General features: G+C 38.1%; 1 protein-coding gene across 5 annotated transcripts in view; it reads right to left on the minus strand.

Annotated features, from left to right (window-relative positions):
• The window catches only part of ATP11C (ATPase phospholipid transporting 11C), a 177,923-nt gene that overhangs the window by 39,536 nt on the left and 123,297 nt on the right, over window positions 1-15,090 (minus strand). For all 5 annotated transcript variants that reach the window (XM_045538911.1, XM_045538912.1, XM_045538915.1 and 2 more), the window contains exons 13-20: window positions 12,999-13,160; window positions 12,158-12,309; window positions 11,451-11,522; window positions 9,477-9,550; window positions 7,423-7,526; window positions 6,808-6,989; window positions 4,928-5,191; window positions 1,032-1,206 (exon numbers count right to left, since the gene is read on the minus strand). In XM_045538911.1, coding sequence (XP_045394867.1) covers window positions 1,032-1,206; window positions 4,928-5,191; window positions 6,808-6,989; window positions 7,423-7,526; window positions 9,477-9,550; window positions 11,451-11,522; window positions 12,158-12,309; window positions 12,999-13,160 — 1,185 coding nt within the window. The remainder of the gene's footprint in view (window positions 1-1,031; window positions 1,207-4,927; window positions 5,192-6,807; window positions 6,990-7,422; window positions 7,527-9,476; window positions 9,551-11,450; window positions 11,523-12,157; window positions 12,310-12,998; window positions 13,161-15,090) is intronic.

The raw sequence follows: 15,090 nt of genomic DNA on the forward strand, positions 1-15,090 counted from the left end.
AATTTAATGTGACAGTAGGGAATCCCATATGGAGCTATCTAGCAGACAGCTAGAAATAGGAGACTGAACGTCAAGAAAAAGTCAGGGCCAGGGATTTTTTTCTGAACCCAGACTGGAGTTCACTGCAGCCTTCAACTCCTGGGCTTAAGTTCTCCTCTGGCCTCAGCCTCCCAAATAGCTGGAACTACAGGTGTGTGCCACCAAGCCCAACTACTTCTTTTTTGTTTGTTTGTTTGTTTTTGGTAAAGATGGGGTCTCGCTATGTTGCCCAAGCTGGTCTCAAACTCCTGGCCTCAAGCAATCCTCCCTCCCACCTCAGCCTCCCAGCATGATGAGATTACAGGCATGAGCCACTGAGCCTTGCCAGGGCCAGAGATTTATCAAAGAAAGACAGAGAAATGGATGTCCTTACCCAAAGATATAGTCCATAAAGTAAAAAACAGAAAGATTAACTTTGCCGTAGGAAAAAACTGATAATTAGGGAGAAGATAGAGGATAATACAAAATAAAAAAGACACTAGGTTGTCAAAGAGGATAAAAAACACTAGGACCACAGGCTATCACAGAAACGAAGGAAGGAGAGTTTTAAGGACATAATTGATAGTGTCAATTGCAAAGGAGAAATGAGAAAGAGAATGGTAGACAGCACAAGGGATTGGGCTAAGTTTGCTTGCAAGCAAGACAACAGAATAAGAAGAACAAAAAGAATGCAAGGGGCTAATGTCCTAGAGAAACTAGAAGCAGTGGAACGGAGGCAGCAGGGACGAAGGCAGCAGGCACGAAGCTCTCATTAAAGAAAGAAGTCTGGAAAGTGAAAAATTGGACAAACTTGAGAGGACAACAAGATGCAGCATGGGTTTAATTCAAAATGGGGGAAGACTTCTAAGTTTGATCACAAAGAGGAAGAAGATAGGGAAGAAGAAATTATACCTAATAATGGCTGTTTGAAGAAGAAAAAAATTAAAAGAAAACCAAACATTTACACATATCTGTACAGAAGTATCCAGAATGGAACTAATGTCCAGAGTTACCTGGGCTTTCTGTAATGGCGCCATCCGGCAGCAGAGCACTGCAGTACACTTCATACAAATTTGTAGGAAAATGTTTTTGTAATTGTTTGAACTCGAGTCTTGGCTAGAATTTAGTATGAGTGACAATGTGGAGCCATCGATGATTAATCCATATTCCTGATGTTCTGTCCATGCTCTGAAAAAGAAAAGCAATACTGTGTTTGAATCTATTATACATTTCTATATAGAATCTTCATTTTTTTTTTTTAACCACAAAGAGGAGGGTCCCAGATAAGAAGAGTTATCAATCTGGTTACTTGACCTGCTCATTCTAAAGAAGTCACTGACTCTAATAATGGCACAACAGTGACTGTCAATCACATCTTTGAGACTCAAGCTGCCCATGTAGATGATGGTAAGTTCTATTTAATAAAAGGTATGGAAATAAAGGAGGTTGAGCAGCCTGCCTTTGTGTAAAAAATTCAAGGTGAATATTTGGAATTACAGGTCACTCAAACTCTGATATGAAGACAAATCATCAGTTAATTAAAACTCCCTAACAACATGAGGAAAAGACAAAATGGTTTTAGGGTAAACAAATCATAGAGACCTTTCTCTAACTTCTTTGCTTGAGTGAAAATACCTATCCATAAAACATGGCCTCTTAAATATGACAGTATCTAAAAGACATGATGTTCATTAAAGAATGCCATACAATACTGATATATATTCCTTACATAAGTATTATTTATACTAGCTTAGTGGTTCCCAACCTTAACCTTCCTGTTAGAAATACCTGGGTGGCTTTAAAAAATTGCCCATGCCTGGGATCCATCTCCAGACCAATTAAATCACAGTATCTTGGGCAGGGCTTGGCTATATGCAGGTATATTTTAAAAGCTCCCTAGGTGCTTCTTATGTATAGCCAGGACTAAGAGGTATTAGGTACCAGGAAAGACAAATGTAATAGGTGACAAGTATTTAAGAAAAATATATGGGGGAAAACCTAAAACTGAGAAAATTCTACCAATTAAAATTCTTTTTGCAATTAAAAAAAGAGTGGTTATTCAATTTTTGCTCAGGGAATCTTGTGTGCCATTTGAGAACCACTGCAGTAGAAGCATTAGACACAGAAGGATCTCATAGCTATAGATTCAGCTACCTAATTTGATGCTACTCAATGTTTAATGTACAAAGAAATCACCTGAGGATCTTGTTAAAATGCAGATTCTGATTCAGTGGGTCTGGAGTGGGACATGAGATTTTGCATTTCTAATAAGCTGCCCAGTGACAATGGAGCTGCTATGCTATGGACGAAACTTTGAACAGTGAGGGCCTAATATACCTCAACACTCCTTTATTTCCATATTTCTTCAGTGAATACTGCTAACACCATAATATGTTGTACTTATCCATATTTTGCTTCATAATTTTATGAGCACTTTTTATTCACTAATTAAAGAAACAACCATCATGTGTTCTCTTTCTTTGTTCCCCTACTATTATAGCTGACTTACTGGCCAGAAAACAACAGCTCAATAATCAACCAAGCAATATTTGTAAGCACCAACTATAAGCAGGCCATACAGAAGAATACAAAGAATTACTGACTAACCTTTTTTTGTAGAGAACAGAAAATCTCCTTAGAGTGACAGAAGCATACATGAGAGAACATACCAGACCAAACAAGATAATAAATGGTTAACACCCAGTTATTGGGATAATAAATCACACAGGAAAGTACAGTGGGTTCTTGGTGGTGCCATATCTAAAGTGGGACTTGAAAGATAGGGAAGAAAGAGGTGAAGGGAGAGAATGAATGTTGTGGCACACTGGGAAAGCAAAGTGAAAAGGTCACTTATGGCCTTTGGTGCACCTCAATCTCTGGGTAATGGAGAACCACTACAGGTTTCAGAGCATGGTTGCGATACAAACAGTGCTTCACTTAAAGACCACTCACTTGGCAGAGAGGCATAATGGATCTGAGGTGCGAGGTGCTAGGCCTCTGATGTGGGGCACTTGTGGTGAGAATGGGAGCATGGATAAGGCTTGGGGGCTGATTTGAAAGTGGAAGGGGCAAAGGAGCAGAAGAAGCTGGCAAAGGTGATTCTGGGTCTGAAGCCTCTGTAACCAGGAAACAGCCTGTGCCCAACTCCAAACAGATAACCAGGAAGAGGGGTTGATCTGAGATGGCAATGGTGTGATAAGTTTTCTATATGCCTTGGCTTTTGCAAAAGTGCCTCAGAGCTGTTAAATGGTGTTATGAACCAAACTGTGTTCCTCCAAAATTCACATGTTGAAGCCCTACCCACAATGTGACATTACTTGGAGATGGGACGTTTAGAAAGTGATTAAGTTTAGACAAGATCAAGAGGGTGGGGCCCTCATGATGGGATTTGTGCCTGTTATGGACTGAATTATGTTCTTCCAAAAGGTATCTATTGAAGCCCTAACTCCCAATGTTATGGTATTAGGAGACAGGCCCTTTGGAAGGTAATTAGGTTTAGATGAGTTAACGAAGGTGGGCTCCCCGTGATTGGTTTACTGCCCTTAGAAGAGGAAGAGACACCAGAACTCCCTCTGCCATGTGAGACCACAGGAAGAAGGCAGCCATCTGCAAGCCAGGAAGAGGGCCCTCATCAGAAACCAACCATGCTGGCACTCCAGTCACAGACTTTTAGCCGCTAGAACTGTGAGAAATAAATTTCTGTTGTTTAAGCCACCCAGTCTATGGTATTTTGTTATGGCAGCCCAAGCAGACTAAGACAAAAGCACAAGTAAAATTCATGTAATTTGGACTGTCTTTATAAGTACCATTTGGCTAAAGAAAGGAAACATTTCTCTTGGGCAATTAATAAAAACCTGTTTATTCTCACTGATGCCCAAATACCAGAAGAACAACAGCTGTTTAAGAATTGGCCATAGCTTCATGAATTTGGGCTATTCATTTTTAAAGCTAAGTTTAAACATTAGAGAAGAGGATCTAGATAACAGCATAGTTTAAAAGCATGGGCCCTGGAATTAGACTTATTCAACCCCTTAATAGTTGAGTGATCTTGAATAAGCCATTTCATCTTGCTGAGCTTCAGCTTCCCTATCTGTAAAATGAAGAAAATAAGATTACCTAACTAGGTTGTTAATATTGATTAAATGAGAATAATCATACAAAGCACTTAACACTGTTCGTGGAATATAAAGTTTGCTCAAGAAATGGAAAATAATATTGCTTAGGGGTCTCTGGAGTTGGTGCAGGCAAATTCAATAACATTCCAAAACAGGGAATCAATTTGCTTATGGCCAAGGTAAATTCAAGTAATTGGCTCAGACAAGGCTGAGCCTTGATCGATGGGAAGTATAGAAGATATATCTCTGGGCATTGAATTACTATGGATGAGTGGCTTTCTTTGACACTCTTAAATTCCACAAGTTCTTCCTAAGCAGCTAGCTGAAAGCAGAGTCAAAGTGGCCGTGTTAACAAGTATTTGGTTCCCTTTGGAGTTCTGGGGCATAAGAATCCACAGAAAAGTGTTCCAGAACTCAAAGTGCAAGGAAACTATTATAGAGACTGATTTTATTACATTCAATTTAAGAGTCCATGAAAAGGAATATTTTTTCTTAACATAGACCAGGCCAGAATAACAATACTGAATACCCATACTCTAAACATTTAAAAATTGAACTATTTTTCTGAACCCTGAGAAATGCTAAATTTTCTTTTAAGTTAAAGGAGAGGTGGAAAGTGCCAAATAATTTCAAATTGGCCATTAGCCAAGTCTCAGGGAAGATTTTAACTTGTAAGGATAAAACACCTACAAATAGAACATGATAAATTACAGAAAATGGAGCTTGTTGATTAAACAGCTATGATTTACATCTGTATCAATGTCTAAATATAAGAAACTGATGTACTTTCTTACTTTTTAAGGCTTCTAGTACTTTTAGGAAATTCATGCAGCAACTTCTTACGATATTCTATCAATAATTCATGTAATCGATCTTCTTTCCTTTCACTTTCTTCAATAGTTTTTGTGGTTAGTTCCAAGAGCTCAGTGTTGGTTTGGAAAAGGCGGCATGCATAGCACGTGGATTTGGCTGTCTCCATCTTGTCCCCAGTAAGCACCCAGACTTTCAGGCCTGCTGCATGTAGAGCTTCAATGGTCTCCGCAGCTTGATCTTGTAGCCTGGTAACACAAAGGAAACCCTCTTATCCTCTAAAATTCCTTATCAAGATTCTACAAAAAGGCTTGCTAAAGAGAATGTTTTTACAATTCATAGCAATTCTAGAGTCCTGACACCTTATCATGGTTGGTTTTCTTATATGTCCCCTATTCATTGTGAGAGTGTTATCTCTGGCATAGTTTTATGTACTAAAGTGAATTTCAAACAATGAAGTTTAGAAAAGTTTCTGATACCTTTTGAGGTAACTAGTATCCATTGGCACAATTGAGAATTGTCACTCTAAGCTAAAATGCTCAGAATCTCACCAAACGTTTGTATTTATTGTCACTTTGGCAAATTTCATGACATGTTATATTTCACCACACAAACACTTAACATGGTTCAAAATATAAAAAAAAAACACATTCTAATCAGATACTGAGAGAAGTTAGTAAATCCCCATCTCTGAGGAGCTTTAAGAACAAGAATGGACCAGGCGCGGTGGCTCACGCCTGTAATCCTAGCACTCTGGGAGGCCGAGGCGGGAGGACTGCTTGAGGCCAGGAGTTTGAGACCAGCTTGAGCAAGAAGAGCGAGACCCCGTCTCTACTAAAAATAGAAAGAAATTATCTGGACAACTAAAAATATATAGAAAAAAATTAGTCGGGCATGGTGGCGCATGCCTATAGTCCCAGCTACTCAGGAGGCTGAGGCAGAAGGATTGCTTGAGCCCAGGAGTTTGAGGATGCTGTGAGCTAGGCTGATGTCACTGCACTCTAGCCAGGGCAACAGAGTGAGACTCTGTCTCAAAAAAAAAAAAAAAAAAAGAATAAGAATGCACATCACCTGGAATGAGAATTTAAGTATAATTCTGAAAGACAAAGATACAAAAATAATACTTACTTTGGGTTCCTTTTGGCCATAGAAAAACAATGAAATTAGACTAAATGAATTTCATTAGAATTTTGATACCTTCCAATGTAGCTGAATATATGTTTGTAACTTTTTGTTTGGTTAAGTATCATAATTTGCATTTATAATTTTTAGAAAACTCCCCAAATATTAAGAATATAAACTTATTTCAAGTAGATCAATACTGGAATCCTACAATCATGTCTGAAAGAGCACAGCCTGTATAGTTAAAAGCACAGTATTTTAAAGTATACAAAAACACTCAACACTCTGGTCTATTAAAACCAGGTTAGATCAAGCTCTCATGTTGTTTCCTCTACCTTGAATTTCCTTTCTGCTCACCTCTGTCAAAATCTTAGCACTTCTTTCAGGCAACAGCTCAAATAATGGCTCTAGCACCCCTCTCTAAACATGCCAAAGCTATTTCATAAATATCTGCATAAGTAAATTGATGGCTTAGTGAAATGTTCAAAAGATTTTAGTGATAACTGATTTATTCTTCTAAGTTACATGTATTTAACTTAAAAATCATTCCCACAAACAGTTCAAAATCTGGTATAATTTTTCATACTTGCTATAATAAATGAATCTTTAAGCCCATAAAGACAACAAAGCTAAATCAAAGATTTCAAACCTTGAGAATAAATTACTAATCTGGGGCAGATCCCACCCTAAATGATTTGTTATTTTGGTCACGTAAATAACAAGAGTATCATTTTCTAGTTACTTGTCTTCCACTGCAGTGGCTCCAATTAAATTCATGTTTGTCTCAATATCATCAAAAACCTTTTCCATTTTTTTTTCTCTGTCTTGTAAGGCCATTTTTGCCTCTATGAGCTCTCTGTTAATTATTTCATAATCATCTGGAGCAATTTTTTTGAAGGCTACACAGAGTGTCCGGTACCCATCCTAGAAGTAAAGGAGAAAATCTGTAGTTATCTTCATAATAATGGGAAAAAAAATCCACACTCTTTTTAAATATTCTTGCTTTACCCATATATATAAAATAGAAATTCTGACAAATTTTTAGTTTAAAAATTGAACAAATTCCAATTAAAAAGGTAACATTCAATTAGGTTCAGAATAACAAAATAATAGCTCTTTTAACAAAGATTTTTGAAAAGTCTTCAAGGCTATAAATTCTGACCAGACACCTGCTCCAGCTTAATGTTTTATATTAAAATAAGAAAAGTAGTATTATTAAATTCCCAAACACAAAATATAGACCACAAAAATAATTAAAATTCATTTAAACATTCAATTAAATAGCAATTCCTATAAACATGGTCATCTCTAACATTTCTCTGTTTACTTATTGGTAGGAGGAGGGGTGTAGGCTCACCATAGCATTACGTTCCACATGGACTTTAGTTAACTCAATTTCATGATTTTGCACCCTGGGGAAAACTGCTGAGTCTGCTCCTTTACAAAAGAGAAGTATGTCTCCTAAAATAAAGAACCAAAGTACTTGACTTAAGACTGGCATTGGGAATTATTAAGATAGCCTCTCCCACCCAGGTGTTGTATATTCTGAGCCTGCCTTGCAAATGTCACCTAAATGGAAGGAGACATCTTGACCTTTAGTCTATCAGGAGAACATTCACCACCTCTTGAGGCTATCACGGATACAACTAATAAGCCAGAGTTTACAACATGCACCTCTGTTAAAATGTAAGTCCTCTCAGCAAACCATGAAGGATTGGGCTTCTGTCAAGGAGCTACAACTGAATTCTTGAAAATGTAGTCAGCCATGGCCTAGAGTACCATGAATATGGCATCTGCAGATGTCGAGAACCAAACTCAAGCTCAAATAAGCTGGTATCATTTTGAATAAACTATATAAATTAACTTTTAAAATGCTGGCTTAATGGTTTTTATTGGAATTTTGAGACTAGTTTTGCAGAATTCTGGTACAATTGCAGCTTTAGATCAGTTCATGCACCCAGGGAATACATTTGAGCACTAAGACATACACTTTATCCTTAAGGGAAACAGCTGAGTTCAACAAATTAAAAAGTGTAGCTCTGAGGTCAATGAACTTTGCAGACCACTTCCCCAGACATTTTACCATTTGTACAACATATATATGGATATACACACATGAGAACAGCAGGTATTTAAAATGTTAAGTGTTTTTTTCCATTTCCTCTTACACATCTAAAGTGTGTTTAAAAGTTACAAAACAGGCCAGGCACGGTGGCTCACGCCTGTAATCCTAGCACTCTGGGAGGCCGAGGCGGGTAGATCACTCGAGGTCAGGAGTTCGAGACCAGCCTGAGCAAGAGTGTGCCCCCAGTCTCTACTAAAAAAAAAAATTGAAAGAAATTAGCTGAACAACTCAAAATATATATAAAAAAAATTAGCCGGGCATGGTGGCACATGCCTGTAGTCCCAGCTACTCGGGAGGCTAAGGCAGTAGGATCGCTTAAGCCCAGGAGTTTGAGGTTGCTGTGAGTGAGGCTAATGCCACAGCACTCACTCTAGCCCAGGCAACAGAGTGAGACTCTGTCTCAAAAAAAAAAAAAAAAAGTTACGAAACAAATTTCATGATCACATACTAAAATCAATTTCATGACTTTGCAGTCACACCACAAAGTAAGAATACAGTGGGATATGCTCTCCCAAGAACTTAATGCTAAAAAGTAAATTACTGGGAAATAAATCAAGGATATTTTAAAAACAAACCACCTGGGCACACCACACACACAAACACATGCTGAAAGCCTGCAAATGAAGCAGGAGTGCTCCCCCCTGGGTCTTGCAGAATCTGAGCAGAAGGCAAACCACCATGGTGCCTTGCAAAGACATGGGGGAGCCCGGGACGATGGTACCAGTTGCCCTGCAAAGGGCAAGCTTTACTGTCAAAGAGCCCAAGCTCTAGTGTGAAACCGCAATGCCCTTTCCCAGAAGCCTAGCCCTTAGTCATCTCTACCGCATCTGCATCCAGAGAGCGTAAAGCAGTAGGGGAATCAGAAAGGGCAGGGAGAGATAACCAGCAATTCTCTGCACTCAAGGCTGCTGCTGCTGCTAGAAATCCCAGACTGCCCAACTATACTGAGTTGCTACATAGGAACATTACTGGTGACTAGTCAGTACCCTGAGCCATATAAAAGTCACACTTTCAGGTCCTGTTTGGACACCCAGGGCAGAGGAACAAAGTTCTGTTTCCAAGAAAATGCATATACTGTTGTATCAGGGCTTCTGTCACTGATAGTTTGGCAAACTAAACATATGTCCTTAAATAAATACATGAAGGCACATATAAAAGCCACTGCTTTGAATGACTTTAGCTAATCCAAAACAACTGTATGAAATGTTTCTCTTTCCTGATACAGTTGATTAACATATATGCCTACAACTTAAAAAAGGGAAAAAGTCAAGTTTTAAGATATATACCTTCTTGAGTCTTCACAATTACACTCATACGTCGGCGGACAGAATCAAAGTTTAAGGTGTGAAGAAGTTCATACCTTTAAGAGAAGAGGAATGAGAAAAGTAAAATACCTAGACCACACTGAGAAAAATAAAACACAATAGAAATCTTAAGATATTTTAACATCTTAGATAAACACATAGCTCTCCTCTTTGGGTGAGGGTCACTGGTGGTGTGCACAACTGATACTTTCCCTTGAAATTTCTCTGCCTGCCGAACATGCTGTCAGAGAACACCAGTGTTGGTTAAAGGGTATTTATATTCTCTCACTATATTACTTAAAATGGTAAGGAGAATGACTAGGTAGGAATGGAGGACAAAGAGCTGTCCTACTAAGCTATATCTGGAGGGGTCTAGAAATAGTTCCACTCTGCCAATTATTTTACTAGCGTCTATGGAGTGCCTACTATGTGCCAGGCACAGTGCTAGGTGCTGGGAAACAAAGACGAGTATGCCAGAGTCCCTTCCCTCAAGGAGTAGTTCACCATATGATAATGGAGACAGGATAATAACTACTCTCCCAGTCTGTTGAATCCTATAATAAAGGCACTCACAGAGGAGATGGGAGAGCACAGAAGGAAGCCATCTGAAGGTTGGCTTCCTGGAAGAGGTTGTGCCTGAGCTGGGTTCTGCAAAAGTAATAGGATGAAGAAAGAGGACCATGGCATTCTGAGTAGAGGAAAGAGCATGTGCAAAGGCACAGCGTCATGAGAGAACATGGCTGACAGGGGACTTTAAGTAGTTCACCAATGCCCGAAAAACTCACTGATGAGAAAACAGCAGGAGATGAAGCAAGAAATGTAAGCAGAGGCTGGAAACTGAGAACTCTGTAGGTCATTTGGGATTTTATCCTAAGAACAACAGAAAGCCAATGAAGGGTTTAAACTGTGGAATGACATGATGAGATTGATCAGATTTGCCTGTGGATGGCTGAACAATTAATCAGATGAAGGGATACAGAAGAGTTAAAATAAGAGTTAATTATTACAAGGAGTGTAAGGGAATATTTTCTTTAAAATAAACACTGGGATACATGTATTTAACATAAAAATATTTACTATATGGCTTGGTTTTGGTGGGAAGTACAGGGTCACTGGTTTGGAAGGAGTATGTTTATGTAAGATATTTACATGTAGCATCTCCTTTGGTGTTGGCCAGATGGGAGCACTGTTGTGGACTGGTTAGAATCTGAACTCTGACAATGACCGTGGGTCCCTGGCAGTCAGATGCCCTTCCTCTGGGCTTTTGAGCATCCTTCCCCAAGGGAGCACATTACCTAAAGCACCTCTACATGTATTACAGGTTTCTGAGAGGGGTCTCAGGAAACCATAGGGGTCAGAATGGAAGTCAGGTAAGATAATCACATTTCAAGTTCAGATGAAGAAATTTAAATTAATCACAGAGCCTAATTAGCCAGAGTAGCTTTGTTCATTGGGGTCTTTGTGGCAAAAGAGGAAAGGTGGAAACACTGCTGCATCACAGTATTAGCCCTGAGATTCACACCTGAACATCTAGAACAAGACAAAGCTTCTGGTTCACACCAAAGCTGCCATTATGGGCTGCGCTTACAATCCCAGAGTGATTGCTAGGGTTCTGGACAGCAGAAGGTTTAATGTATGTACACTGATTTTCCCTGGAGCATGTGTTAGAGACCTGAAATGGCATCTAGATTTCAGAAATAGTCCAGGCAGACTCTCTTTCTGGCTACTAGATCCATATGTGAACCAAATTGGAATTTCCACCGCCAACCCCCGTTTCTGCCATTCTATGAAAAATGGCTTCTACTCCAACTAAATTTATATAAAACTCTGTACTGTTAGAGCAGAGTCCTGTATTTATAGGGGCATCAATTTCCTTTGCTGCCCTGCCTGAATCCATTGAAAGTTTACTGTGGGGTTAGGAGGTGACTGACAAACATCAAACACAGAGCTACTTACTCTTCTATTTCTTTTCTTTGGTTCTCTACTTTCATAAGTCCATTCCGATTTCCTAAAAATGTGAACCCGTACCTATCAAAAACAATAAAAAAGACCTTTGTGTACCTGTATGGAACGATTAATTTTCCCTTGCATTGGGGCTGCTCATGCTTGTTTATTCTTTGGTTTGCTTTCATATAATCTCAACCAAGAACTGCACTTCCCTTTCCTGGATGAATTGGTAACACAGAGCAAGTCAATGCCCAGCCACAAATTATTGTAACCAAGTGAGAGGCAATTTGTAATTCCAATTCTGCAGCTAACACACTGGGTGACCTTTCAGCCACGTAATCATCCTGGGCCTCATGGGTAAAACTGGTCTGTCAGTTATCAAAATAACACCAAAATTGCTGGGAGCATTTCAGAAATAACATGTGTTATACAAACAGTGGCCACTGTTGTATGATTTGCAAAATATAATATGAACATTCAGACTTCTGGCTGGCATGCATAAATAGTAAGGCAAGTTATATCTATGGATCACTATTTTCTTTTTGGTCTTAATTGGTTAGGTTTGGGAATTTTCCACAAACTTCTGGACAAAGCACATTTTTTTAATATTAGATAGCAGGAGATGTACACAATAAGGTTATTGAAGCAAACAGGGAACACCAAAATAACTTCTGTCCTCTTGTGATTTCACTTTCTCAGAAGTATCAAGTGCTTACTTTTTAGCTCCTTTCACCAAAGCTATTTCATCTGGTGAAGACGAGATATAGGTTAATTCAGCTGATTCTGCAGCTCCATCAACAACATCATTCATTTTAATTTCTACAGTATGACATAAACACAAGGCACGCAAAAAGAGTTCTTCTCGATTCTGTGGAACAGCAACAGGAGAATGGCTATTATTTTTACTCTGATCACTCAGTAACTAGGCAGTGAACAGAAAAAAAGATACTAATGTGAGAGAATGTTATAACCTCAATAAAGCTGAGTAACATAAATCTATAAATTCCTAATACTCAAATAAGCTATATATCATCCTCCTAGTACCCAACAGAGTTCCTGTTTCTCAGCTAGTGTACCCTAAAGGCTGCTTTAACTCATTCAGGTTATTATAGGGCCACCTAAACAAAAGCAGTGACTTCTTCATGGTCTAAAAGAGTTCATTCAGTATTTAATTCACAATCCAGCAATAGCTCAGGTATAGGGAGACTCTGGTTCATTTAATGCCTAGATATTCCTGGGAATTTAATCATTTGAATAGACATCATTCTTCAAGGAGCATATATTTGAAAAGACAAAGCACAAAAAATTATAATCACACTGACAGGCAAGCTTTTACCCAACTATCCTTTCCACAGTTCTCTCTACTTGTAAATTATACTAGTTTACAAATTCCAGAGGTGTTAGTAAAACAAGAAAGGTGAAGCCAAAAGAATAAACAAATGGTTATTCAAAAATCTATGTTATATGCCTACTGGAAAATTCTTTCCACTACTCAGGGTTAACACATGCATACACAGATAGATTTCTCAGATAAAATGGTAATACAGAAAATGCCACCTTATCTGCTTTGTCAAAAAAGGTTAAAGGTCCATCAGTTTGAGATAATCCATCAACCTCCTGAGTTACACCTTTATATTTGTGCCCATCTATGCAGCATTCAATGAATTCCATGCTGTTTTCAGTGAGTGTTCCAGTCTTGTCTGTAAAGATATAATCCACCTAAAAACAAAAACACAAACATACATTTTCAGTTTCTTCAGTCTAATTAATTTTTAATTCAATTTAAGGCAGGGCTATTTTCATATCCATAGAAAATCACAGAAAATCACCTCTTCTAAGACTTCCTGTCAAACGTCCAGAGAATTACAGAGGCAATATTATCAAAGAGATGAGAAATAAACGAGTATTTTTAAAGACACTGAAATAGTGTAGTATGTCTAAGGGTAGACCTACTCAAAAGTAGATTAATAGGAAGAAAAAAATGCAACCATTTTATCCAACTAAGAACCCCTCAATTTAAATTAACCTGTTTAGATGTAAATAAGTTACATTAAAAAAGTCAATTTTTGGCCGGGCCCGGCCCACGCCTGTAATCCTAGCACTCTGGGAGGCTGAGGCGGGTGGATTGCTCAAGGTCAGGAGTTTGAGACCAGTCTGAGCAAGAGCGAGACTCCATCTCTACTAAAAATAGAAAGAAATTACCTGGCCAACTAAAATATATATAGAAAAAATTGGCCGGGCATGGTGGCACATGCCTGTAGTCCCAGCTACTCGGGAGGCTGAGACAGGAGGATTGCTTAAGCCCAGGAGTTTGAGGTTGCTGTGAGCTAGGCTGATGCCACGGCACTCACTCTAGCCCGGGCAACAGAGTGAGACTCTGTCTCAAAAAAAAAAAAAAAAAAGTCAATTTTTAAGTGGGAAATAAGAATACATTGACCACTTATTTCACACTCAGACACATAAACACACTTTATGAGCTGGTATATACATTACCCATTAAAAAAATATTTAATAGGAGCTTAAATTAACTGGGATGTAGCTGAATAAAATAAAAACTAATGGAGTTTCTTTTGGCCCTTTAAAAGTAAAATTTTCTATAAAAATACTGGATTGAAGTAGAATCCATTACATCATATAATGTACATAAGAACTACAAAATATAGACAGAGGAAATAATAATGTTAACAGTTACCTATGTGGGACATATGTCAATAGTGATCAAAACATAACTGAAATTTCTTTCAACATACTATGCATATTTTAATATACCACAAAGAAGTTCCCAAATTAAATAAAGAGTTCATAATGATGGGTTAAAGTATAAGACAAGGATATTTTCATAAATAATGGAAAAAATAAGCTATGAATCAATTTTCCATTAAAATAAACCATTTTGGGCATTTCTATTTTATCTCAGTTTTTTATCTCTTCTATTTATAACATCTGGCTTTTGGAAACCCACAATTTTATCCTCCTTTTTGGCAATTTATGCTTAAATAGTTAAAATTATGGGCTGACAGGAACAAGCACAAGTACAAGATTAAGGTTTTTATTATGTAAGGGAGAAAGAGATGAACTCCTGCAGTAGTTGCTTTGTAATTATTTTTCAAAGCTTTTCACGGTAGCAGCACTGGCACAAATATAGCATTCCAATCTTCCCTTTTTTTCCTGTTAAGCCAGCCAAGTTTGAATTCTCTCTTTAAATTAATCCAAGTGGTATTATTCATGTATCGTTTAGATTTTTCCAGTTACAATGAAATGCTTTGGGTTTTTTTTTCTGATCAAAATTATTAACTTTCATTTTCCCCTTAAGTCTGTCCTAGGTTGTTTCACCTCCTGCCTTTGAATGAGCATTAACTATTTCGGAATCTCTTTCATTAGTGTGAAAGGTGGTAGCTTTAAAGTACAATTTATTTGCCTATACATAATAGTTTGGGCTGTATGCATCTGCACACATTGAATCTCACAGGTTTAGGCCAACAAATTATACCTAAATGCAGCAATTATTAAACTGTAGCATGAATCACATACATTTGGAGGGCTTGTTAAAACTCAGATCTCTGGGCTTTATCTCCAGAGTTTCTGATTCGGTAGGTCTGACATGGGGCCAGAGCTACTGAAATTTGCATCTCTACGTCCCCAGGTGATA

Source organism: Lemur catta, chromosome X (assembly GCF_020740605.2).
Source record: "Lemur catta isolate mLemCat1 chromosome X, mLemCat1.pri, whole genome shotgun sequence".
Classification (NCBI taxonomy): Eukaryota; Metazoa; Chordata; class Mammalia; order Primates; family Lemuridae; genus Lemur; species Lemur catta.